The sequence below is a fragment of the Calonectris borealis genome, chromosome 5 (assembly GCF_964195595.1).
Source record: "Calonectris borealis chromosome 5, bCalBor7.hap1.2, whole genome shotgun sequence".
Classification (NCBI taxonomy): Eukaryota; Metazoa; Chordata; class Aves; order Procellariiformes; family Procellariidae; genus Calonectris; species Calonectris borealis.
In genome coordinates, this window is record NC_134316.1 from 18338181 (window position 1) to 18365986 (window position 27806).

General features: G+C 40.7%; 2 protein-coding genes across 6 annotated transcripts in view; both read left to right on the forward strand.

Annotated features, from left to right (window-relative positions):
• Positions 1-27806, forward strand: part of NDUFB1 (NADH:ubiquinone oxidoreductase subunit B1) — a 449978-nt gene that overhangs the window by 149125 nt on the left and 273047 nt on the right. The gene's annotated exons all lie outside the window — the stretch shown is intronic.
• LGMN (legumain) lies at positions 106-27662 on the forward strand. Of its 5 annotated transcripts, XM_075151204.1 has the most exons (15): positions 183-215; positions 4267-4393; positions 6638-6817; positions 14728-14825; positions 15690-15771; positions 16318-16403; positions 19023-19098; positions 19560-19622; positions 20526-20592; positions 22268-22386; positions 23065-23154; positions 23857-24054; positions 24721-24891; positions 26008-26075; positions 26888-27662. In XM_075151204.1, the coding sequence occupies exons 3-15, from the start codon at positions 6680-6682 to the stop codon at positions 26925-26927; spliced, it is 1296 nt and encodes a 431-aa protein (XP_075007305.1). In that variant the 5' UTR covers positions 183-215; positions 4267-4393; positions 6638-6679; the 3' UTR covers positions 26928-27662. The 5 variants fall into 5 exon arrangements, with proteins under 5 accessions (XP_075007304.1, XP_075007300.1, XP_075007305.1 ...); XM_075151203.1 differs by lacking the exon at positions 4267-4393 and having other exon boundaries at positions 106-215; XM_075151199.1 differs by lacking the exons at positions 4267-4393; positions 26888-27662 and adding an exon at positions 26424-26744 and having other exon boundaries at positions 106-215.

The window sequence follows — 27806 nt, forward strand, 5'->3', positions numbered from 1 at the left end:
TGCTTTGCGCTAAGTCCCGCGGCCATTTGAGCGCGGGGGCGCGCCGGGCTTGCTGGGGCACGTAGTGCGGCCGGGCCGGTGTCCGGCCTCTCCCCCGCGAGGCTGCGATTGGCCGGGGCCAGGCTCCGCCCGCCGCGACCCGCGGTCGCTTCGCTCCGCACGGCGCCTGCCGCAATCACAGCGGCCGCGGCGGCGACACCTCCGCAGGCAGCGCGGTGAGGGCCGGCGAGGGCCGTGCTGGGCGCCGGGGAAGCCGCGGGCCCGCGTTGTCTGGGGAGGGTTCTATCACAGCCGGCGGCTGGCTGGCGGCGGGGAGGTGGCAGGGGCGCGCCTGAGTGAGGGGAACCGTGAGGGGGTGGCGGCCCGCTCCACTCCCCGGCGACAGAGCTGCCCGGGGTAGGGACGAGGGGCCCCGGCTCCAAGGGAGCGGCCGAGGGGCGCCGATTTCCCTCACGGGCTCCGAGTGCTGCCGAGCCCCCGCCGCTCGTCTCGGCGTCCCGTCGTCCCGCGGCTGGCGGGGGCTGTTCGGGGCCCGACCGTTAGTCAGCGCTGGGGCGGACGCGGGGCGACGGTTCGGTCGATTTGCAGACACCCCGCCCCCCCGCCTCGGGACGCTGGGAGAGGGGTCGGTCAGCCCGCCGTTCCGCCGGTGCGCTGTGGGCATTGCTGCAGAGCGCCGAGCTGCACCGTCGTGATGCCTGTAATAAAAGGGGTGCGGGCACAACGGTCCCCCCTGTCACGGGGCCCTTCCGGCTCGGGAGCTGTATTTGGGCTCGCCCCTCTGCAAGGGCTTCACCGGCGAGAGGAGTCAAAGCGGCTCGTTCAGAGGGGCGTTGGTCAGGGCTGGCACAGGAGAGAAGAGGGAGATCTGGGGGAAGCAGTAGCAGCAGCAGCAGCACAGATTTAGTCCCCGGTAATACATTTTTAACGGGGGAAAACGATGGAGTAAGAATTTATGGGTTTTCTGCAAAGAGCTGATGATGCCCGAAAGGTACGGCACTGTGGCTAGTTAGTTATAGCTGGTAGACAAACATGCCATAACATGAAGGAGTTAGTAGCACCACTAGTTCCTAATTAGGATGGGACAACACTGTGTTGGGGGTTAAAACAGAGACTGCAGTGAAGATCTGAAACGCTAAGATAAACCATAGTAAAAGACATATGGAGTGCAGGAATCTCAGACTTTCTGCGTAATCACTTCTCCAGAATCTCGTTCTGTCCACTCTCCAAACATTTCTATGTTTGTTGAGCAGAAATGCTTGCCCTCATCTGACTTACTCCTATAGCCTCAACGCCGCCCCCCCGCCCCGAATCATGCAATGTAATAAATTAAAGTTATTCATGCAGTATTGCAGTAGCTGATTTTTCTGCCATCAGAATGTGACTGTAGAGGCTTTGTATGTTTGTAGACAGATATGAAAGTAAATAGCAGAAGCAGTTTTACTGAAGCCTTAAGATCTGCCACATTTGAATCTAGTGCGTGGAAAAAAAAATAATCCCCTAAACCAGGTGTATTAGGTTGTTGCCATCCTAGAAAGCATAAGGAGTGATTTTTATTCCCCCCCTTGCCCCTCCCCCCCCGTAAATGGTGCCATCTCTCTGCTGCTGAGAAAGACAAACCTGCAAACAAACTTTTTTTAAAATAACTTTTAAATACTTTATTTAATGATTAAAAAATGTTTAAACCCATTCTGAGGTAACATAATTACAAATTCTTGTTTTTACAGTAAAAGTGACTTATACATCTTCAGTAGCTATACTAAACTATCTTACTACAAGTTCTAATCAAAGTAAGCTGATTCATAAAATGGTTACTAGTAGACTTTGTAAAGAATGGTTTTGCAATAGAGACCATAATCTCCTTCAAAATGTAGCTTATCAGATTTTACAATGATTAAGACTTTTTCTTTCAGCCATACAAGTGTGTAAAGAAAATGAGACTAATTCCACAGGGGCTTAATCAGGGGTTTAGGTGCTTCACTGTGTGTAGCAGTTGGCACAACATGTAGGCAGAACATTGCTGACAGAGAACTCAGACATCAGTTTCCTGTGAGGAGGGCTATCATAAGTCACATATTTTGTGGAAATAGCATCTAAATATTACAGTGACGGGCAATATGCAAGTACTGCGTGGGAAAGGGAATTGTGACTTGATTCTGAAAACTAACAGGCTAGTGTTCGTAAGAAGAGCAGCTGAAAAGAAATAGAGATTTCTGAGAAAAACTGGAATGATCAGCTGATTAGCTTAAGGCTGTTATTTTTCCCCAAGATTACTGTTAACTCACTTATTTCATATGAAGGGAAAATGGATATATGGTTTCTGTTTATATAGCTGTTAGAGGCTATGCTTGAGGTATTTGGAGTTTAAGGTACCAAAGTGTCAATGTCACTCTAAACACTAGTGGAAAATACTTTGATCGACTCAAGCTCCTTTTTTTAGGCTAGTATCTTGTTGTTCTAAAATTTTTGATTGTAGTGGACTGTTTTCCCAAAGGAAAGTTGGCAACTTGGGGAAGAGGCTGTGACCAGAAGAATTGTTCTAGCAGCAGCCGGCGGCTTCCAGATGCGGTCTTTCTTAAGCATCCCTCTCTTATCAAGTCAGAGGTGTGTGCTAGCCATGTAATGGGAAGTGGGCAAGGTACCTCTGTCAGGAAGAACAGGTTTTAAGAGCTGAGTGAATTGTTCTGGCAAGAACCACCCAGTTCTGGCCATGCTTCTTCCAGGGACTGTGCAAAGTGCGCAGCAGCCTACCTGTGTGTATACATGCTGTGGTTCTGTGTGTGTAGATCTGATGCTGAACCCACTGTGTCTGTGAGATGTGCCTTTTTCCTGATATGGTCTCCAAAGCAACGATAATTAACTCTTCTCCCAGAAAGACTAGGCAGAGCTGATCAAATCATCTCATATTTTTGGGGGTCAGCCAAAGCTCTAAAATGATCTTGTAGTGAATTTTCAGCTCTTCCATGTAGTCTCACTCTGCATGCATTTAGGATCGCATGTGACAGATCTTAGATTCCTTGCTTTCAGAAAAAGACTTTTTATGTACCTGTGATAAGCTGGTCAGCTGGGCTGGTTTCTCTTTGAATATGACCTGAAGACATAGCATGTGACAGGAACTTTCTCTTCTCAACTGTGGGTCAAGAACTCATTCAACGTAACACAGAACACAATCATTTAAATTGCCTGCCTGAGCACTCAAAGGCTTTCTTTAAAACAAGCAGAAATATGAGGGACTGGGGGTTTTTTGTTTGTTTGTTTAGTAGTTGGAAACAAGCAATGAAAGACCTATTCCCACTGCACATGTGTTTAATGGTTAAACCTATTTTAAATGCTGCTCAGAGAACCTCGGGGAGCTGAGCATTTAATAATCATGGCTTATTAGGGCATTGTAGTATGTCTAGGTTTTTTTCCCCTTCTTTCTGGTGTTAATTTGATTTAATTATAGTATACGAAAAGACAGATAAGTGGGATTATATGTCATTAATTAGTATAAAAGAAGAGTTTTTTCCTATTCTAAATAACCCGTGACAAAACGTATGTGGTTTTCTAATGCAGTGCAAATGTTTCTTGGTGTTTGTGTTTTGTTTTGGTAGTTTGTGTTGTTGTTTTTTTTTTCCCCCCTGGGCCTTCTGGATCATTCACAACTTTGTCTCAGCAGAGGTGAGAAACCTGAGGATCTGGATATCCACGTACCACATGGGAGATTGTTGAATTCCTCACGGAGGGACTGCCTGAGGGGCTTGATAACTTCAGTCTTCATTCCTGATCTGGCCCTGGGTTTTGCTGTTGTGGGCCTGTTTGCAGGCAGAATGCAGGCTGGTGTCTCGTACACCTGTGTCCTGCACAGCATGGCCCCATGCAGAGGTACTGGCTGGCGTCCTGAGCGCTGTAGAGCCGTGTGAGTGTAGTCTGGAGTGTGAACTCGTCAGGAAAGACAGTCCCATCAAAATGTTTCCAGGACTTAGCACTCCGTAGCGTATTTTTTCTGAAACTACTTTAGTCTCCATTACGTGGTATACCAGTAACTGACAGCCGGTGGCAGTGACTGTTTCCATGCGATGGATGCCTGTCTGCTAGGATCTGCCTTGAAATTAGCCATCCTGTTATACAGCCCAGTGAACAGCTGGCAGCAGCACAGCTCCTATTGATATGTCCTGGCTTGGAATTAATGATTGACATCTCTAAGAGCTAAGCATCATGTGAAAGGATCTCCAGCCCTTCAGCAATCATTATTTGAATAACTTATTTTCTCTTTGTATTTTTTAGTGATGTTTGTAATGTTTTTATTTGGAGAAAAGTTATGCTTTAATGAACATGGAAGAAAGTTTCTTCTCATGAAACAGATACTGAACTCTGAGGGATCTGTTTGCATGAAATTCGTCTCCATGTTCCAGTAAGTCAAACTCAGTTAAGATTTCTAGGCAGATCATCTAAAATATATTGATTTTCTTTTCTTGTCTAATATTTCAGGAGTTAGCTATACCTGAAACTGAATATTGGGAATGAATAGGCTTGTTGGCCCATGGCGTATTGTGGCACTTTACAAAGTTCTAAACAACTTGGTCTGAATGTTAGCTGTGCTGTAGGCAATAGAATAGGCTGGTTTTGTGGATGTTGTAAACAGTGTATCTTCAAAGCAGTCGTTAGTATGTTATTTGTCTTAATCATCTGACGAAGTGACAAGCTAGATAAGGTGGAGTTCCATATAAAGCCACCTGTCACTGGCAACAACAATGACAAGAATTTACAATTCCAGCTCAACATGAGAGATCATAACTGTCTATCAAACTGCAGAAAAATTCTGCTTATTCCTTCATATCTGCTTAACTGCTGAAGTGGCTAATAATTCAATGAACCCTAAACTGTTAAATTATCATGTATTGTTCTCGGTTCCAAATCTCATGCTTGCAGGCAGTGACAGGAGTGGCTTATTCCTGAAAGATAAGTTTCCTAGATTCAAATGAGTTTTTGGAAGAAGTGGCGTTGTAGCACTTAACGTTTGCTTCTGTCTTTTCCTTTCCGTTCTGGTGTTTTTCTGTGTGGTAACAGCTGTTCCAGTAGGAGCTGATACGCTAACATGACTTTCTTTACTTTGTGCTAGCTCCATTAGAAAGGAGAAAAAAAAAAACCTTCCAAAAATATATATAATATGTTTTTCATACTACTGCCTGCAAGACTTAATCTTAGTGACCGGTAGATCCAGTCTTGGAAAGACCCATACTACATGTTACGTTAGCAGTCTTAGCTGTGCAGAGCTGCTTTGGAGGTGAGCTGGCTACTTCTCTGTTTCAGCCTCATTTGGGTGGCTGCAGATGGATGGTTTTGGCTGTGGAGAACTGAGGCTGACTTAGATACTGTTTAGTTACTTGATTTAGTGGTAGCTTAGACATTGTGCCTTGTGACCATGTCGTACGGCTTGGGAGTTTCTAGCTTTTATTCCAGAGAAAACCATGCTGAAGTAGACTACTCCACCTCTTACTACAACACCTCTTACATACATATCGGGAAAGATCAACCTCCAGAATCTCTTTTTTCCAAGTAGGCCAGCCAGTGTATGAGGAAGTATGTAATTTTTGTGCACCTGCCAAAAGCATGCAATTCTTCAAGGGAGTTTCCTTTGAGGATATATTGGATGCAGCAGACCTGAGACTGCGACCAATATACATACACCCCCCCAAAAAAAAACCCCAAACAAACCCAAAAGCAAGCCTTGATTAGATATGGCCAGATTGTTTGCTTTTATAGCAAACACTTTTTCAGACAATCAAGGTGCTCAGGAAGATCACTACTGGGGACACTACTTCTAGTCATCTCAAGAAAGCAGAAAGAGCCATTTCTGCATGGGCTCAAATCTCTCTGTCTCTGCTTTTCTGAATTTGACGTCCACAGGCTCAGACCCGATTCTCTCACTGTGCACCTTGTGCAAACACTTAACCGTTGCGCAAAAGAGACGAAAATGCTATTCTTTCATGTGGTACCGGTTCACATTTGCTATCCGCTAGCAAAAGAGGTTGCACAAATAGCATGAGGCTCTCACAGTGTGCACTTCCCCCCAGCCCCAGCAGTTAGGGCTGTATCTTGTGCAGAACAGCAGCATGGCCTCTCTCCACCCTCTCTGGCTTTGCAGGCACAGAGAGCTTTTGTGACACTGACCTTCCAGCTCCCAAGCAATTCTCCATGTCTGTGCATCCTTGTGCCTACGTCACCTGGGATTTGACTCAGTAATAATGGGCTAATTGCCAGTGAGTGGAAATCAGTGAACTACATAACCAGAGACCAAGAGAAATAGTATTAATCTGGAAAAGTTCTATCTCTGAAATACTTGATAGTGAGGCTTATTCATTAGCAGCTATTGTAGAACAAAACAACCAGAGGGAGCTGAAAGACTTGGTTGTCCTATTCAGAATTGCTTTCAGTCAGATTTGAAAGCTGACAGAAGACTCTTGTAACTAGTAGCAACTTGGTGCTAAAGGAAGATATGACCAGAAATTGTACTGTGGGTTGAATGGTCTGTAAAACACAAAAAACCCCACAAGCAAGAAAAGCTTCTAGTTGTGATACTATTGATGTTTGTTTTGTGTTTGTTTTATTTTTGACTGATGTCCCCTGATCTACTTCTCTCAAACTTCTTCATTAGGGATTTTTTTCCCCCCATTTGTGGAGTAAATAAAGAAGAGAGATGATATTGAAAGCAGTTGTGTTGCTGGGCTGTGCTCTGGGCATCAGCACGTTCCCCGTGGAAGAACCTGAAGATGGAGGCAAGCACTGGGTGGTGATTGTTGCAGGTTCGAACGGCTGGTACAACTATCGACACCAGGTAAGGACTACTGGTCCCATATGCTGATGCTGGCCACACTCCAGAAAGTGCCTGGTCTGGGACTCATGGGAAGATGATAGCTGCCTAGTTCAGCTCTTCTGTCATTTGGGCAAGTCCTCCTACTTCTAGACTTCCAGGAGGGTGTGAAGTTTTCAAAACAAACAGCAACAAGATTCACGCACAGCCTGGTCTTAATTCTTGTCATTCTCACCCCAAGAATCCCCCTCTACTGTTCCTTTTACTTGAATTTTTTTTTGCTTACAACTTTGTCCAGTCTTTCATCTTTTGAAAAGCTGTCATTAGCAGGAGGAGCAGTATTCTTCCTCTAATCACACTTCTGCATCCTGAAAGACCTGTATCATTTAGGCTAAATATTCTATTACTAGGCTAGAGGATCTGACTCCAACTTGCAGGTGAACAAATCATGCCTTGAATTAAACCTCATTTTGAGACACATGCATGTTTCTTTCCATTTGTTTTCCTCTTTTCCTTATATTATGAAAAAGCTCCCTTTCTTCTCTCTAGTTAAAAAAACTGCGAAGGCTGCAAATGCAGAGTGTGTTTTTGTGGGGTGAGGACATGCAGAAGGGGGCTTTTTTCAACCTGAATCTGTTTCCTCACTGTGTTCGACAGCACGGCCTCAGAGCTGTGTTGGCACACCAAGGATGTGGAGCACCGGGGTGCAGGGGTCAGAGTGAATGGCAGAAAGGGGAGAAAAGGGAACAGGAACTCCTGAGTTTGACACTGCTGTCAAAGCCAATGTGGTGTGGAATTGTGGTCTGAGCATGAGTGTTAGGATGGCAGGATTAAATCCAAGTGACTTAACTCTGATTAAGTTCAAGACTTATAATCAGCAGTCAGGAGGCTACGGCAGTTTTTCCCTTTGGGGAATTCTTGGGCAATCCCTCATACAGATTAATCTACGCTTAAACACAGTCTTTGCTCTAAACTTGGAACTACCTCTTGCTTTCCTGGAGAACATGGTCCATTTAATTCTGATTTATGTATCCATTTGTATATGTCTAAATGTTAGAAAAATAGTTCACCTTAACCAACAATAGTCTAGTAAACTCGAACAGAGATTGAAACACTAGTGTACAAACCCAGCATTTTAAAAGTTAAACTGTACTGGGTACATATATATAAAGCTGATTTGCTGAACACTGAAACTTTTAAAGTATTTACTGTTTCTAGTGTAACTGCCTGTAAAATCTAGAGAGGCTTCATCCTCTCTCTTTGTGTTAATTGAGGAAGAAACAAGCCTTCTTTGTGTTGGGCATGCTGGGGTTTATGTTTATGTTTCTCCTCCCCCTCAGCTCACAATCAGTTTGTAACTTTCAGCACAGTGATGAGCTTAAAACTGAATGAACCGGACTGACAACCTTGTTGCATCTGAAGAAGAACCTGTTGCTGGCAAATGCTAGCTCCACTCTTTGACAAACTGGTTTTAGGGATTTTGCCTGCTCCTTGCACTGTAGCTATCGCCTGGTAACCATAGTTGGGATATTACAGCCTTAATATAAACCATTCCTATTTCAAATTAAATCTGAAAAAAGAGATTTTAAAAGTTGAAATCAGAAAATAATTATAAAAATACTAGTGGTGTACTTGATCACTGTCCGCGCTGGCATGTCTAAATATAATTACTGAGTTGTGCTCTGGTTGTTGCTATTGCTGTATAACCAGTCTCGCTGGCTCACCTTCACTTGAGGAGGAGTTAATATCACAACATTCATTCTTTAAATAAAATTACATTTTTGAAGCTGTGGCTCATGAGAATTACTTTTCTACAGTTGCCCAAGCACAGAGTTTTTAATCTTTCTGTCAGTGAGCCTTCAATGGCAAGTATATCTGCCAGGTATAATGGAAGTTATGAAGAACACAAGATGCACACTTACGTATTTGTGTCCAACAGTCCAAAAATAAGTCTTTTGAACATGCCAGTTTCACAGAAGCAAATTAACTTTTGAGTGTGGTCATGTTTTGCAGACAGTTACTAAGTAATTGCTTTTCAAGGTTAGAAAAATGAGAATAGGATTTCTTTAAACACCTTCATTTTGAAGATAACGTCAACTAACAATGCAAAATATCTGCAATGTCAGATTGTTCTGAATTTCAATCTTAGAAATTTCTGTATTTTAACCTCTACCACTTGGTTCAGGTACAGTATTAAATTTGGAAAAAAAGAAGATTAGAACACCGCTAATAATCCTGTCGAAGTAACGAAATCAGCGTCATAACATAAAAGAGTCTGTGTGAAGGATCCTTCAGAATGGGGCTGGAGCTCCTACTTACTGTCTTGGGCAAGATCCTGTGCCTCTAACTTGTTATGAAAAGAATGAATTCCCAGAAGATGCAGTGCATCAGCAGCTTGTGCTGTCTTGCCTAGTGGCCTTTTGTGGCCAACCTTAAGGTCCTGGCAGGCATGAGCACCCGTGGTGGGAGGGCATACTGTGAGACAGACCCAGCAGTTAGTCATGGAAAATCCACTGTGTGTGTGCCACGAAGTGTAATCCAGAGAAGGGTGCCTTGGGTATCAAAAAATTGGGGAGAATTATTCCCAGCAAAACCAGTTGGACCATAGACTTTTAGGAGAGTTATACAGAGGAGGAAAGGTGCTACAGAAATCTCAGGAGTTATAACAGATCTTTGGAAACATTATGCAGACTGATCACCATGTCTTTGCATGTGTTCGTACTCCCTACCTTCCAGCGGTGGAAGCAAAAGCAGTGTAAGTATTTAAATTATTTGCTCAAGTCAGTTGCAGTGGAACCAGGAGTAGGACTTGGACTTCCAGTTCTGTGATTCATCCATCATGAAAGTCATTCCATAGTGCATACACGCAGAAACACGTTATTTTTCAGTAGAATAATACCTGTATTGTCAGAAAGCAAAGCAGTGCTCCAGGATTGCAGATTTGTGTAACTCTTTGCTTTCCGAGGGAGAAACTGCAGACGCAAATATGTTGTACTCTAATTCACTTTCTTCCTGCCATCACCTTTCTTCCTCAGAACTTCTCTGATCTAGCCTGCGTACAAGTGAATTTGTAGATGTGAATGTTCCTGTAAGTAGTTACTCAATGTAACTGTTGTTTATTACTGGACTGGTTGCTATTCCCTATATGCAGCTAAGCACTCATAATATCCCTTTGTAATTTGAGACCTCAGCTGACACGTCTCTGGGTTTCAATTGCTCAGTTCAGCTGTTCAGGGTACAGTTAATACATGGTGTTGCATGTTTGTATTACACTTTTATTTTGTGAGCTCCAGTTGTTTTGCATGCTGTCTGCACACAGCACAGTCAAAATGTACTCTGTTGCCTTCTGCAATAGTTACCCGATGGCAGAATGTGTTCATCTGACTAAACAACCATAAAAGGAGGAGAAGAATATTACACCTTTAAAAATGTCTCTAATTTCATACATGAAAATCTGTGGGGAAGATAGTCCATCATTGTATGCCGTACAGACCCCATGGACAGGAAGTTTGTAAAGACTGTGCAGACCCTGAAATGCTGAGTTTGCACCTGTAACCTCAAGGAATCTGAAACTCCTTCTAAGACTTGTAATTCAGCTGTCAGTGGTCAGGATCCACTATCAGTGGTGAAAACCTCAAGTGTAGACAAGATAAGGAAAAAACCACCGTTTGCACTTATCTATGAGTGAGAATCACACCTTGCAGGCACTTGTTTCCTCTGTGATGGCTGAACCGGGACTGTTTCCTAATCAGGATGATCTAAACTTGTCTTACACATTTATCTCATCAAGTTCCTAAAATAAATTTTAAGTGTTTTGAATAGTATACAGTCCAATGTGATAGGCTTACTGTCATTGCAAAGCTAGCTTGTATATTGCCTTATGCTTTTGGCTTCTCAGTTCTTTGGTGTTTTTACCCATATCGTAGTGTTTTTGATTAGAGTTGCTTGGGCTGTGGAAGGACTATCAACATGCTTGTCTCTGCTCCTCAGCAGTTATTCTGATTTCTCTATAGCATCTTTTTTATTGCTATTCCCTAAATGCAACTAAGCACTCATAATGTATACCAGAAAGAGTACTCCCCCCATGCCCTGGGAAAGTGTCTCACCTCTCTATTATGCAAAGAGCCAGGCGATATATCTCTGGAAAGCTTAGTGACATGCGTGAGCAAATACAGCTCTAAATGCTACCGGTAGATTTAGAGAATGAGCCAACAAACTAGTTCTCCTTAAGAGAAATAGAATTTTCTATGTACTTCTGCCTCTCCTGGGAGATGATCGTACCAGCTAACTCAAACCTAAAGCGGCTTCACAAACATCAGAAAGAGAGGCAGACCAATACTTTCTGGATACTCCAAAAGACATAGTCAGTGGAAAAGCCTGATGTGAAACACAGTCTTACTAAAGGTGGACTACAGATTTGAGGAGAAGAATAGCTGAAAAAGTCTGGCAAAATTAAAATGCTGAAAATAAAAACATTTGAATTTGCATACGTGGGTCTGTTTTCAGTTGTTGTTTTTAGTCTTATACTTACTGAGCTTTATGGACCAGGGACTGTATTTATTTAGGGTCTTGGACACTACCAGCCAGAGCAGTATCTTATTCCTGCTAAATTCTCCAGTCTTGCAGGTAACAGACATCAAGGATGCCTTGGCTACTTGGCTTCAATTAACATTTCCTCACTGTGCTTACAAAATTGTAGGTGAACCTGCAGGAAAACCTTTCCTAAGTTCTTAATACAGTTATAGTTTTTGGCTGATTCACTGATGTATGTTTAAGCAAGGGAATGAAACGTGGCTAGCATTTCAGATGTATTCTTCTACCATGCTTACATATTAGAGTTCATTCTTTTTTAGGCTGTGGCATTTCAGTGTACCTGTAACGGGAACAGTGCCACTTTGCAATGAAGCTGACAATTCAGTACACATGCTTTTTAGCCATGAACCTAGCAGTCATAAGACCAGAACTAACCAATTTCACAGAAGTCCAAGCTTTTCCCTTTAGGAACTATTTATGCATGCATGTGTCATAAAACAACTTGATTTTTCCAAACCCTGCTCCCCCCAGCAGTCTACTTGAAAGCTGTCTCACTCAAATGTGTAAACAGCTATATGGTAGAGGAAAGTTGGGGTGGGTTTTTTTTTTCCTTTTAGAATTTCCCCCAAATGTACATTTCGGGAAACAAAATGCCCATCCCAGGAAAACGGGAATTCCACCTGCTTTCAAAATCTAGGAATTATTTATTTAAGCAGATTTAAGCACAGATCTTCCATAGAAATTTGCTGATGTAGCAACAGGTTTAGACTGTTTAGACAACGTGGGGATGAAAGGTCTGAACCATGCCATTAACAGTGTCCATTTTGGAGCTGGCACGTGAGGTCAGTTGTGCAGTAGCAGCTGTACAGCTACATCTTCTCTTCTATTCTTCTGTGCAGAGCAGCTGCTCTCCATGCCAAATCATGGCCACAAAAGCATGATTTGCATTTAGTGACGATTTATCCAGTAAATGTTCATAACCTTCATTTCACATACTAAACCAACAAGAATAATGCCAACAAGAGATCTGGAACAATATTAGCTGTCTCTTTTAGGGTGGTTTACAGGTACAGCTATGCCAGAAATATTTCTGGAAGAAACAAGGCTCAAATAGCAGTATTTGAGAGGCAGTTACACATCAACAGGAAATACTCTAGATTCACATATGCCTCCCTACTCTAGCAGCAGACTGTTTCTATTCTGGTTTTACAGAGATTTTTTTTTTTTACGTGTACAGGAGGGAACAGGAGGAGCATGTGGCCAACATCAAAGGTGCCTAGCCAGGGCAGCTAATTCCATGCAAAAAAACCCCAACCATTTACTCAGAACTGTCCTACTTTACCCAATGGAGTTTTAGCAGCAAAAACATGTTTTGCTGCTCTAGCCTGTGTTGGTGATATCATTATGCTACCAGCAGGTACAGTTCCCTTAGCAAAAGCCTTAAAAGGCTGGCACAATCCCCAGACAGGCATAAGTTAAGGTTGATCCGTTTCCCTCCACACTAGGGAATTTAACCCATTTAGATTTACCACCAATGTCTACTTTACTGTTTACTAAGACAGGACATAGTGAGCAAACAGTCAATGAATCGGAAGGAAGGAGAGAGGAGACAAAAAAAGCTGATAATATGCATTTACAAAGCTTAACTAATTTTGGGTACTTTGGTATTAATTAAAAACACCTCTGAAGTCCCTACGGACACGTCTGTGGGAACACAGACACTAAGTGGTTGAATATGTTGATATTATATCACTATAGTATGCCTAAGCATTTCCATGTGTTGCCAGCCTATAACTGTTTCTGTCAGCATAACAGAAGTGTATTGTGTCTTGAGAGTGAGAGGGGATCTATGGTCACTCATCAATCAGTGTAGAGATGCCAGTGTTTTCTTCTACTTTTGTTTGGGTTGCTTCTGAAAATCAAATACATGTTTAGTCAAACCGGCACTCCGCTGTTTCATATTATGATGTCTTTATAACTCTGTTTAACCTCTACCTTTTGACTTGTTGAGGCTGCAGCTGGTGTAAGGACATACAAGGAAATGGAGAACTGTAAACAGTGGAGATTGCCTGGGATAGGTGGAAGAGAACATAGGCTGACCTGCGTAGTAGGAAATGGAACTGCTTTATTAAGAACAATTTAACATTCAGGGTTAGTCACGTGAAGAGATTTTGCTGTGGGAGAGTTCATTAGCATTGAATATGCTTCACCCTTCCCAGAATCTTGCACAACTACCCTGTCTTTTCAGTTTCAGCCACACTTAGAAGATCAAGGATTATAAAGTGACAGGATTTTACAGTGTCCTTTCAGTTAAAATAGTCAAAATCACTAATACTCCTAAGTCATCTGAACTTATGTAGGTCCACTTAAACCACTTCAGTTTGGTTTACAAACTAGCAAATTAGTTTAGTTCAACAGAAGTAAGCTTTAAAGCTTGCTTCTGGCCTGCGTTTGGGGTGTGCGTTTGCTAGATGAGATTTCTTCCATTAAATCTGCACAGCTTTTCTAGCATGTGGTAGGTTGTAGTTCTAGAGTTTAGGAATGATTGTTGATATCCCACTAGGTCATTCACAGACTGCAAGTCTAAAAGAAGAGAATTATTTGGGCTGGGGTTACTAAGAAGTTAGCATTCTGATAGAGGTTTACATTTACTGTAATATCACTTTGATAAGCATTGTTATTTCTACATCATGGGAAGATGGTTCTGCAAAGAAAATCTGCTTATTCGTATCCTGTACAAGTCAGGAAAAGAGCCTGAACAGAAATCCTGCAATTCTGTTTTCCACTGGAATCTGTTGCTTCAGTGTTACTCTATAAGAAATACATAATTAAAAAGGAAATTTTCCTTAACCAAAATTCTCATCTAGTAAACCAAAATTTAATAAAATCTTTGCAGAGATGAGGTTGGTACACCATACTTGCTTAAGCCACGGACAGTCTTTGATGTTTAGTCGTGCAGGCTTGGTACAGAACTAATTGAAATTGGTGGAAATCCAACTCTCTTCTTCTTCTGCTTGGCACACTTGAGGTTTCTCTGTCAGCGCAAAAGGTTTTCATTTAGATTTTCTCACAGAACGCAAAACATAGCTGAGAACCTTTTGTTAAATTTTGTTATCTGTACTAAGTCTGAAGTAACTTCTGGTTTCTGTTTAAATAACAAATCAAAATAGGTAAATGAGAGAGAGATTTTAATCATAGTCTCTATTGCTAATGCAACTACAAACACGTGAATTTTGGTTTAACCTGTGCATTTCAGCCCTCTAGAAACCCTCAGACTCTTACATTTGAATGCAATTTCTTTTGGACAATAGCCTGCTCTTAGGCCCGCAAAGCTATTTTTCTTCTGGTCTCAAAGGTGAAATCTTTGTTAAATGTAGTAATGAAAATCTGCTTAATTTCAGGCAGATGTGTGCCATGCGTACCAGATTGTACACCGAAATGGAATTCCAGATGAACAGATCATTGTCATGATGTATGATGACATTGCTGATAATGACGAGTAAGTGATGAATGTGTACTAGTCACAAAGTATATGGTTACTACAAACATGCCATAGTCACCAATGTGTTTTGAGTTTGTAGCAGTTTTGTAAGAAAAGCCTTTAAAACCACCTGTGATATGCATAGAGACATTTTATCCATCAGCACAATAATTCTCCTTTGAAATGTGCTCATGAGCTTTCTAAGCCTTACTCCACAACTCAGCATCTGTTGTGGCATTGAGGACTGCAGAACTTCATTGTTATGAGAGTAAGTGATCTTAATTCCCAGGCGTAACAGTTTACAGCAGATAGATAGCCTAAAATCACAAATATAGGGAAGCTCTGTGTGTGACTTGCAGGGCTTTTTTGAAAGGACATTATCAGATTAATTCCCAGAATGTACATTCAACAAAGAAGTGTACATGTTCCATTCTTGGTGACAGTCCAGAGCATATCATTGCTTTCTATATGAAACAGTTACACAGCCTCTGATTCTGAGACAACTTCAGCAGAAATCAGCAGACTTCATGTGCACAGCAGCACTGGGAGCAAAAAGGAGAGGAGACTAAAGGCAAGACTGAAAGTAGAGAGATGATAATATAAGAGACCACCTGCCTACATCTTCAGATTAATCAACATGTTCTGAGGCGGGATACTTGAAGGTACTCTGAGGGTAGGGACACGTGAGGCGAGCATATGTAACTGGCTGAAGAGAAAAGGCCTTTATATCCTGAGATCACTTAGCGACACATGGTGCAAGTACCTATACTGTCTGTCAGGCAAGCTGGCCAGTCAGGACAGTTTAAATGGTTCCTAGTTGTTCTGTGGTCATTGTGTGGCACATGGCTAATTCTTCATATTTATGTTCCGTTTAACTTTCAGAAATCCAACAAAAGGCATTGTCATCAATAGACCTAATGGCACAGATGTGTATGCTGGAGTGCCCAAGGACTATACAAAGGAGGTAGGAATGAAACACCATTCCCCAGGGAAGGTTCAGCATTAGCCAGTGTTCTGAATAAATCCTTTCAGCCTGTAGCTGAAAAATGCACTCCAAAATACAGATAGTATAAAGCCTCCAGTTTATGCACCTGCATGGTTTGGCATGAAGTTTGGTGTTCATAAGATGAATGTAAACAACAGATGCTTTGAAGTGAAGCAGTGGTCATAAAAGTAAACCTTTACACTGTTTCTGTGCTGGCACACGAAATAAAAGAAGGGAAAGTCTTGCATTCATAAATGTTGTAACGCAATTTGAAGAACAGCTGTGTAAGACTAATTGTTTCATTAAATCAGATCAGTAAGCCAATCACTTGGTGATTTCATGATTCAGTATCCGAGTGAGTCATCAGTGGCTAATACATTATATAATGATAGATTGAAAAGGACGGCCAGCTAAACTTGCCATCCATGCATGGATTCTGACTTTCAGAAGCCATCTTTCTAAATGAAGATTTTTTTGTTGTTTTTTTTATGATCAGATTTAACTTTAATCCTCTTAAATCCTTAGGATGTTACTCCAAAGAATTTCCTTGCTGTTCTCAGAGGAGATGCGGAAGCAATGAAGGGGGTGGGATCAGGAAAAGTATTGAAAAGGTAAGAGAAGTTTAATTTAGAAAATAATTGCATGTGTAGTTGTACATTGGCACTGATTTCAACAAAAGAAGAGGGTAAATTAGAGCAACTTGAGAATCCAGCAAGACTATTGATGGCAATTCCAGGTAGAAATACAATGGTTCTGGTTTCTTAAACTGTCCAGCACCAAGAAGCAACTGCTGATATTTGACTGGTAAGGAGTCCAGTATAGACTCCAGTATAAAAACTCTAGAGGATAGTGTCAACTGTATTAAGGTATTTGTTATTTAGACTATTGTCTTTTGCAAGAATGGCTATTCAAAGAGAGTTTTATTAAGGTTTGGAGACCTCTAGAAAGGGTTTGCTAAGGCTTGCTTAATGTACATGAAGAGTGGTATTAGTCACTTGAAGTGGTGATACTTGGCAGAGGGACAGAGATAGCTTAAACAGCTCATCAGCTGAAAGAACTGCATGTCTAATCCCAGCCACGGTCTTTGTGGCAGATGTAAGGTTATTGAGGCTTTGCATGTAATGAAATGGAATTATGGTTTATATTTAATGCAAAAAAACCTTTGCGATTGAAAAAGTAGTATAAGCAATTAACCTTGTAATTGATGTATTGTGCTTAAGGTATTTATGAACTAAGTTACACAAATGATTATAAGTTTGGCAATATTCTAATATATGAACAATAAAAAATTGTAGACTGGCTAAGTAGAATGTAAGATCTATAATTAGTGGGTGTAGTTTATAAAGGCTTATATAGTTTAGATGATTCAAGAATAAAAGCAGTATATTTGAAGGCCTAATTAGAAGACCTCTTGGAAAGATATCTGGTGGCAGTTATTCATCTTGCTTCTACAGAGTTTGAGATATGAAACTATGATGCCTATTTACTAAGGTGTGTTATATTTCTAACTCAGTACTGCTGGTAAAGAGGTATATCATGTTACATTTTTCTATGTACAGTATTTCCTGTAAAACCTTTAAGAATTTAAATTTGACCATTTGGAAGAACTAACCTAGTTAAAGAAAAACTGTGTAAGTGCCTGTCTTCATCTGACAGTTTAATTTTAGAGACAAAGCAATGAAACAGAAGAGAAGAATCCTGCCCTGGCATTGGGGAGAATAAAGAAAATGAAGGAGCAGGACAGTAGTCGAATAAGCTATTGCTCTCAATAAACCTCATTCTCAAAAGCTGAGATAGAAAATTATATATGCAAGGCATATAGGCAAAAAGTTAATAAATTGCTGCACAGTTACTAGATTGTTCTCTTCTAGTAGCTGGAATGAGTGAAGAGGTGACTATAAAGCATTTTTTGTTAAAAAAAAGAAGTACTTCAGAGCACTCCTCACCTGTGAAATCTTGATGTTACAAATCAAATAAGGGAGTGGCTATACAGAGGGCCAAAGACTCTTAGCTACTCAGGAAGACAACTTGAACCCACATTTAAGAGCCTTAGTTATTTACATTTCACCTTGGTTGAATTTTTTGCACTTAGGGTCAAGCGTGGGAGCCAGAAAAATAACACCCAACCCTTCTTTGTTAGGCTCTGTGGTGTGAATTTCCAAGTGGCCTGACTTCTGTTACTGGGTGGGACAAGAACTCAGTTATCCTCTGCCCGAAAGGCTTCTAGATTGTCTTCCAGGTTGTTCCCTAACCAGCAGGTTATTGGCCAGGCAGAAGGCTGGACAATATCTCCTTGAGCTGCTGCAGTCGTACCTCTTTGCAGTCAGGGAAGAGCAAGAGCAAATACAGATTTCTGGACCACTAATACAGAGGAATAGAGGAGGGCCTGGGGACTCCTTCCAATCTGTTCACATTATTTTATATTTAATCGTCCCTGAATACAGTTTAAAAGCAAAATCCCTTTGCAGATCTGGCTGTTAGGGCAAGACCTTAATATCATCCAAACATGATCCATGGTTTGGAGTGCAATAAAAATCTCCGGCAAACGGTGTACTTACACAGACGTTAGGGAATCAAAGCCTGTGAGCATGCAGTGCTGAATCAACTGCAGAGCCACTTAGTGCAAATGCCAGTCTAGCCTAACGCGTGAGTTTGTATATGGATCATTTCTTCATGGAGATGTAAGGGGATGCTGATTTGTCTAAGTAAGGCCATACGGGTCACTACAAGGTAGTACATAAACATACCAAAGGATTTTATCAAAGAAGTTTTTATGGATTATCCCTGTGTTATTGGTGCCTTGGTATAACTTAGTTATAAAAGCATTCCTTTTTTACCAGACTGCTACAAATGCCCACAGTATAACAGATTATTCAGAGAGGCATTAAAAAACAATTGTGCTCCTGCCATACTTGACGTACCGGCCCCCGCCTAACCAGCAATCAGTTTACAGTTTGAAACGTGAAGTGTAATTGCCGAATTCCCCATGCTCGAGGGACTAGCCTCTATCCCTGTTTTCATTGCTCTTGCAGACACTCATCTCCTCTCATAAGCACCCGAAGTAAGTATGCTTTGGGAGGAAAAAAAAATCACCAAGAGGAGGAGGTGGTTCAGCTATATTATTTTTGAATATTGGCATGTCTTGGCATTGAGAAACGGATGATGTTTGTTGTAGTGAAGATTAGGTTGGAGTTGTTAGAAGGAATTTGTTTGCAATTTTTTCATTACAGTGGTCCCAAGGATCATGTGTTTGTTTATTTCACTGACCATGGAGCTCCAGGACTTCTGGCTTTTCCTGATGACGACGTAAGCATTTGGGGATTACTTTGTCGTAAAAAATATCCTTTTAGTGACATACTAAAATAATAAGTAATAAATGTAAAACACAAAAATATTTGATTGGGGGGTGAGGCAGAAAAGGAGCACTAGTCTCCTCATCAGCCCAGTTTGGATTTTTTCCAGTTTGAATCTGAAGCATTCAAGTTGAAATTAAGTTACATCATTAGTATTTTATTGGACTTCGGTGGTCCAGACAGACTGTTTCACAAAGGTATGACTTGGCTTTCTGGTGCACTATACATACCATCTGGGACATTACTGATCTTTTCTGGAGTGGTAAATACTAGAACATTGTATTTCAGAAGGGCAAAGCACTGGATTTAAGGGGAAACAGTAAACACATTCACAATAGTTAGTATTTATTCTTATTAAGTGAATTGTGTCTGTTGAACATAGGTGGTTTTAATACAAGCTTTCTTATTTTACAGCTTCATGTGAAGGACTTGAATAAGACTATTTGGTACATGTATCGTCACAAAAAATACCGGAAGGTAAACAAGCATATCAGAAGTTGTGAGATTAAAAGAGTGGCTGGCATGGGAGAGAGAGATTTGTCTTCATTTTGAGAGTCGTTTAAAGCAGGAGAAAGCTGTTGTCATACAATAAAATTTGGATTAGGATTTTGCACTTAAAAGGATTGATCCGCTCCAAATTTTCTCTTTCCTTTTTTAGTTTACTGTGTATTTGCAGTCAATGTTGAGATGTAGTGTACTGCCTTTGGCTAATGGTATATATTCTGACCAATGGTGGAGAAACAACATCCGTAACTACCGCACCCTCATAACGTGTACCTGACTTGTTCTTCCTGTGCTTTGTTCACTTCAGACTGCACTGTTACTACAGGAAGTTTGTATATACCTCATGTTTCTCTTACAGTTACTAACATTGTTAAAGAGACTGCACCTCTTGTCAGAAAATTCTGTGCATTTATTTCATCAGAAGTAGTTTTAAGCAGAAAAACTAATATTTAGAACGTTTTAGTAGTTTGCCTTTTTTACGCAACTTTCTGTAGTAATCTACTATGGCTGGCTTTAATTAGGAACACATAAATGGCCATTGGTTCCAGAAGTACTATATTCAATAGTCGTACGTTGCTGTGCCTAAAGAGCGACTGTGTATTTGATTTGTGCTTTCTACATTATTCAGTAGGTCCCTGCGGATTCTATAGAGATTAATAGCATCTTTTCATTGTGATTATGTTTCCCTTTTCCACATAGTTCAGTTCCCAAAAATGAAAAATTGATCTATTTGCTTTTGTGTTTTATTTGTAGCATTATGGACAGCTTTTGTTTCAGGGATAGAAGTACACACCAACTAGCTACAGCTGAAAAGCACTGAAGGAGTTTACTCCATTTCCTCATGGAATTTCTTAAGGTCTCCAATTTATTTTGTAGATGGTGTTTTACATTGAAGCATGCGAGTCTGGATCTATGATGAATCATTTGGCTGATAATATCAATGGTGAGCAATCAGTTAACTTACTGAACTTAAGTGTCACAACTTGTCACAGGCAGGACCTAAACAGACACTGTGTCAAGGATAGGTTCAAGGCACTTTTATGTACAGTTTTAGCAGGGGAGCACAAGAATTAGAGAAAGTAGTATTTCCTGTTTATGGGAAGTTCCTTTTAAAGAATTAATGGAGTCTTATAAAGACTATCAGGTCTTCAGTTTCTTGCAAATGAGAAGTTGAAAAAGTATTTCTTTTCAGGAACTATGTAGTTGCCCTTAACTGGTAGCGATTAAATTATACTGACATTTCTCAGCCTCAGCTGGTGTGAAGTCCCTGCCGCCAGCTTCACTGAGCAGCGAGGGCACTTGGGAGACATCATTGCCAGGCAATTTTGCTACATTCATTTGCACAATAACCCAGGAAGTGGTACTCAGGGTTTTCAGGGTTTCTAAGCTCTCTGCTGCAGAGCTGTGAGCTCAGCCTTGATTAGGATGAGGAACCACAACCTTTTCAAACTCTTGCTCTGTAGCAGGGAGACTGGGTGCTCTGGCTTTCTCGTAGTTTTGAAGCTGTGATTCCAGGGAAGACCAACCATGTGCCTGTCCATGGCTTCCTGGGTCTTTGGCCCTGGAGTACGCTGCCTGGCACCCACCTAGACTTCTTACAGCCCTATCAAGGATTTACAGAAAGTTCACGCAGAATGTTTCATATTGACAATTGTTGAAAATAAATGCTCAGTGAATCAGCATTTTTCAAAGTTTCTTCTGTTAGAAATTTCCAGTCTGACAACTCTGGTTTTACCACCAGCTCTGCCACAGACCTACAAAGGTGGAAAATTGACAATTTAAGTGTTACGCTATGAAGCTGTCTTTGGCAGCCTTCAATGGTGAACTGCAAAGCTTAACTGGTTACTTGGTAAGCATTTTAAAGGATGCTAAGAGCAGTACTTCACTATAAAGACAAGATTTACGACTTTGTTTGGCGTTTGAACTTCAGGTACACTCTGAGTAGAAACAACACTATAGTTATATAAAAGCACGCCTAACACTTTTTCTTTTTGAAACTTGGACTTTCCTTCAGTTACACAAGTATGCTATGAGTTGACTTTGGCAAAAAGCCAAAATAGCTTTTGTCTTAGTAATACCTGTAAAGACACATTTACAGTATTTCTGTTGTGTAAGAGATAACTTACTGGGAACGCTGTGCTTGGGGCAGATGTTGTAGAGGTTTTGCTTTTCTCTCAGTGTAGAGTATTATCCAAGAACGGTATTACTTAGAAGGTGGCATTTTCTGGAAGAAAAGATGATTATAGGGATTTACTCCAAGTTTGGGAAAAAGTCCTCATTATTGTAATAAAATGAATGTATAGATGGTTGTCAGTGCACGGGGTTCTCAGGCAGTTCTTTGAATAGTAGATTTTTCCCTCAGAAGTGCATATTCTTCTTTAAACACTGCAGACCACACATTTGGCAACAAGGAAGGAGCTCTTATAACAGCAGCAAGGCTGACTGAACAGAATGATTAACAGGCTTCTTTCGTTCCTGCTATTTAGAAGTAAATGATTGAAAGCCAAAATACTTAAACAAATATATCACATGCAGCTACTAAATCGTGGGGGGGGTTTAAAAAAAAAAAAAACCACACACAACAAAAAACCCCACAAACTACTTTCTGTGTCTTACAGTTTATGCAACAACAGCTGCCAATCCCAGAGAGTCATCTTATGCATGTTACTATGATGACGAAAGGCAGACTTATCTTGGGGACTGGTACAGTGTGAATTGGATGGAAGATTCAGATATGGTAAGTTACTTAGAGAGGTTTCTGCATTTTCATGCATGAAAAATTACTAGGCTTTTTAAAAATAGCTCCTTTACAGGATTTGTGAAAATATTTGTTTTTATTGAGACTGAAATCAACAAATTGAGTTGGTAAAAATATTTATCTACTATTCAGAACCATATATAATCTTTATTTGTTTGGGCCACTAAATTTATTTCTGAAACTAACTTTCAGAAACATTGTCTTCTTTTGTTATATATAAGATTAGAAACTGTCTAACTTCTAATTTCAAAATCACATAATCTTGGTTTGCTAGTTCGAGACCACATCTCCAGATTTGTTAAACAAATTGGGCAGTTCAGCAAGTTGTACCTCTGCTTCAGGGATCCTTAAATACTGAACTGTTTCTATTTGTTAGCATAATGGAAAACAGTATTAATTAAACAAATCTGGGATTTGTATGCTAGCCCCCTCCCTCCTTGCCCATTTGCTGGGAGATTAGGAGATCACTAAAAAGTAAAAACTGAAAAGAAGATTTGACAGCATATTCTCAAATTGCTTTGTCTTTCAAAGGTTCTATAGCTCTTGCCCTATACTTCCTTCTACATACTGACAGATAAGACCCTTTCCAGGTTTCCTTGCATTTTTAGAACAGCTGAATTTAAGTATCTGTGACCACATGGAAGTTTTTTCATGCAGGAGGATCTAAGAAAAGAAACACTCCACAAGCAGTTTCAGCTGGTGAAGAAACGCACCAACACCAGCCATGTGATGCAGTATGGAAACAGAGTATGTATTTGATTGGGCTTCCTGGTCAGATATATCTTAAAACCTTTTGTGCCCTATACTTTCATCCCCCCAAAACAAAAACAAACAAACAAAAAACCCAAAAAACCAAACCACTGTAAACTGGCAGGGTGATTTAGAAAAATGAAACTGTTCATCTCAGAGGGCCACTTAGCATTTAAGAGATGATGGTCCTGATGCTAGAGGAAATACAGCCTTGTATTATGCTTTAATCCAAGAAATTGGGATACAAGTTGTCCCCCAAGCTCTGCCAGTGATTTAACACTTCAATCAAGTATAAGAAGGGTATTTACCACTTCCAGGCATATTATGAATATTAATGAAATGTTAATAAGTACGTTGATCCCTCAAATGGGAAGAGCTAAGAGGTCATATATCATTTATAATAGTCCCATTATTCAACAGATTAAATATTTGTTTAAAAAAAACAAAAGAAGTCAGGTTACTTAACCTAAGTCTTTTTCCCCACAGTGAGTTTTGGAAATGAGAGTTCCCCAATTTTTGACAGCCTTGACCTTGTATTAAAAAACCCAATGTACGCACACACAGACACTTACAACCCTATGAGCTCCTTTATTTTCTCTCATAAAGCAAGTTTAGAGTTAGGTTTGCATGGCAAAGCAAAGACAGACTACCTATTGGAGGTGATTGACAGTTTCCATTTGTTTACTTTCTAACCTTCAGAGCATCTCCTCCATGAAAGTGATGCAGTTTCAGGGCATGGGGAAGAAAGCTATCCCCGTTTCTCTGCCACCTGTAGAACACTATGACCTGACGCCTAGTCCTGATGTGCCTTTTGCAATCATGAAACGAAAGCTGATGGCTACCAATGACATTTATGAGGCTAGGAAGATTGCTGCAGAGATGAAAACACACCTGGAGGTAAGCAAAAAAATAAAATTTGAACTACACTTCAGGTCAGATTTGTTTCCATCGTAAGCAATGGCAGAAGTAACACCCCTGAAGCCAAGGGGATTGCTTCCAGTTTTTGCAAATTGCAGCAAAATTACTCTTCAGACCGGTAACCTCTAGCTGATGGTTTACTCTTCCTTTAAAATTCAGAGATCTGTTCCACAAGGCCCATTTGGTAGTGATTACCTAGGCAAACATAAGCAAATGCAAAAGTTGGTCTCACAGCTTTTATTGCCAGGAAATTCCTCATCTGCATCCACAGGGATTCTTGTTGCGAGGATTTGTTCTTTGGTATTAGAGAAACTCTTGTCTCAGTAGAACTGAAGTCTCCCAAATCAAATAGCTCCTGCAGAACGGTAGTTAGTATTGGTGGTATTGGTATTTTCTTTCTTCTGGCGGAACACTAGAAGAACAGTGAGTGATTTTGTGTGCCAGGAGTCTGACTTTCTGTCTCCCTAGTTTTCATTTGTATGTTAAGAGACAGGTCCAAAAGACCGTGCTAAAAATAAATGACAAAATTGGGTTCCATAAGAGCCCAAGAGTTGAGGGAGGTTTAAAGAAAGAGAAATTTCATTCAAAGTCTTTGAATTAGGTTTAGAAAAAGGATGTTTTAAGTTCTTGTTGTTTTACGTGCAGGTGAAAGAATTTATTCAAGAATCCATGCGAAAGATAATCACTTTAGTAACAGGATCAAACGAACAGACCAACCAAATTCTGTCAGACAGATTGACCATCAGCAATTATGACTGCTACCAGTCAGCAGTGAACCACTTCAAAGCTCATTGCTTCAACTGGCACTTAGCCTTGGTAAGTCAAGCATTAGATATATCTTGATAAACATACTGGTAAAACAAGCACAGTAATTGTAAGCACATCTGTAAAATCAGCTTTTATTAAAAAGCTAGCTTGGGGGCAGTCATACAGCTCAGTTTTAGAGAAAGGGCGAGTAATGTTTTTGGAAGCAGGAAACCACTTCCACTACACCTGTAGATAAGCAAGAAGATTACTAAAAATACTTCTAGTAGAAACGAAATTAAAAATAATCCCTAATTTTTACTAGTTAGTGCTGTCCCTTCATTAACTCCCTCCCCAGAACTCCCAATATTAAATAAGTCATGTTGTATTTCTGCTTGAAGCACCTCTACTGGCAAAACAGAAACAGAAGCACCACCACTGTGAATTCATAATCCTGGTACATTCAGATTTCTGTATTATGATTGTGTGTTGCATAGTTCCTTGCAATAGCCTAGCTGCTACTTCCATGGTCTTGTTGAATTCCTGAGAGCCACTTTCTAGTTCAGGTTTTTATTACTGTCTAATCTTCCTGGGATCCCAGTTGAGGACCGCATCCTGTTGTGCTAAGCATTGTTTAGACAAGAATAAGAGAGGTCAGTTCCTATTCCAGAAAACCCAGTCCTGATGTCAGGCAAGATAACCTAAGCAGGCAGTGGTGTGTGGTAGGGTGAGTCAACAGCAAATTCATTGATTTTAGCAGAAAGCAGTGGGATTACCTGGCAGTTAGCCAAGATTTAAGTACTGTATACAAATCAAAAGCAGATGTACTCCTTCAGTTGGAGCTTCTAATCAACCAGGCTATTAGGAGGCCACATTGCTCTGTTAAACTCTTAGTTCCTCTTCAGTGTTTTTTTTGGTTTTGTGGGGTTTTTTGAATGAAATTGGTTAGATGGGTGAGCCTTGCCTAAGGGGCCAATGTGCAGCAGCAACAGCTGAATTTGCCTAATGAAGTTCAAAGAGCAAAGTGCACAGAAGAAAGATCCATTTAGCCTAGTACTAGATCATCAAGACCATCAATTAAGCACCTTGAATATTAATAGCATCTCTAAGTTACTTCCACAGTTTAGTTTGGATAAACAATACCTGCTCTTCATGACTGAAATTATTAACAATGTTTGTTTATTGCAGTATGAGTATGCACTGAGACAGTTGTATGCCCTGGTCAACATTTGTGAAGGAGGATACCCCATTGACAGGTAATGAGGTTCCCAGACACACCGTGTAGTTTTATCTGTGGGCAAAAAAGCAGAAGCTAATAGGCAGATGGAAGCCTAATGCTAAAAGCTTCTCACTGGTTCTGCTCTGTTGACCATTTTGTCAGTAAAGTTCTCACTCTAAAGTTATGAATGCTTATTTTGGAAAACATATCATTATTAGTCTCCTCCCACTCATAATGATCCATTTCCCCAGTAACCCTTTAATTTCCTTGTTGAAGACCCTCAGGGGAAATTATAGCCAGTCAGAGGATCCTGTTGCACCGCATAACATAAAATAGCATGACTGGTGCAAGGGTGTTGTCCTGTAACTCCTGTATGATCTTACAGTGAAGCAAGGTTGGGAACTGCTGTATTTTCTCCACTGCCCCCTCAGCTGCTGGCTCAGAACACCACAGCACTGCTGGGTTCTGGTGAGGAATGGGAATATGGAGCTAGCGCTGTCACCTGTGAGCGTGTGGTAGGAAAGCTGGGAAATAATGGTCCAGGCTGACCTTTATGGTGGTGCGGTAGGGGCAAGGGAAGCATGGTGTTGAAATTCTGTGTTGGGAGTTTGTGGTAGAGGATGGGATCCTAGCTTGTGAGTCATGCAAGAGGAAGAAAAGGGAGAGGGTAAAGCAGAGGGGTAGGGAATAGGAGGGTGGAGTCATAGTTTAGGCAGTGTGCATATGCAACCCAGAAGGTGAAGAACTGCTGCCCCCACTCCTGGTGGCATCCCGCTGCAGTCAGTTTAGGAAATAGTTTGAGAGCAGAGCACCTGAAAAGTTTCTCATCATTATTGTTCTCTGTTGCAGAATATGCCTGGCCATGGATCAAGTGTGCCGTGGGTATTGATGGAAACAACAGTCCCTAATATAACCCTTACTACAAGTGATAACTTTTCGTAACTGTAATAATCCAGACTTTACATGCATGCAACATGAAGAGTGTCAACCACTGTACTGAACTAAGCTGGGAGCTGAGGCACCTAACCATGAGCAATACAGCACTTGCCAGTGCTCTCCCCTGCATCCCCACCTGCTGACAGCCTGCTGGTTTGACAGAGGCGTTTTGGCAGACCACCTGGAGCTTTCAAGATGGATGATTGGTTTCAAAGCGCAATGCTTTTAAGAATCTCTGGATGAATACTACGAACCACCTATCAGTGATTGCTAAATCGATGCTAAATTTAAACACTGAGTCATTAATTCTGGAAATTTTTTTTATACTATTGCTAACTATTAGCTTTTTAAAAAAAGTTAATGAATTCCATTATAGTGACTGATTTGCAGATTGGTTAAAGAGTGAAGAAACCAAAGCTTGTTCTTTAAGCTTTAACTCCTTAACAGTTTAAAGAAAGGAGTTGCACTCAAGAACTATCAGATGTGAACAGCACGGTTAAACTGTGAACAGTAAAAGTCTTTGTGTGTAGAAAGCACTGTTTCCCAAAGAAAGAACACAAATATCTAATGCTGTAAATTTAGCACCAGTATGCTATACTTAAATGTATATATACACAAAGCTGTGGGAAGTCATAGAGTACAGGAATTGCCTGTGAATAAAAATAAAGTTGACAGTTTCATCAACCTGCAGGGCAACACAGTGTTAGACATATTTTGTCTTGAAAATGAATGAGAGCTAATTAATTTTATGAAACTGCATTAAAAGGTTATCTATCCCCTGTAAGCCCTTTATAAGACAGGTCATATAAAAAAAAAACAACACCAAACCAAC

Coding starts and splice junctions, on each gene's coding strand:
- LGMN (XM_075151199.1), top strand. CDS start 6,680: ATGATATTGAAAGCAGTTGTGTTGCTGGGCTGTGCTCTGGGCATCAGC. Junction 22,387..23,064: donor GGATGGAAGATTCAGATATG/GTAAGTTACTTA, acceptor TTTTTCATGCAG/GAGGATCTAAGAAAAGAAAC. Junction 24,892..26,007: donor TCAACTGGCACTTAGCCTTG/GTAAGTCAAGCA, acceptor TGTTTATTGCAG/TATGAGTATGCACTGAGACA.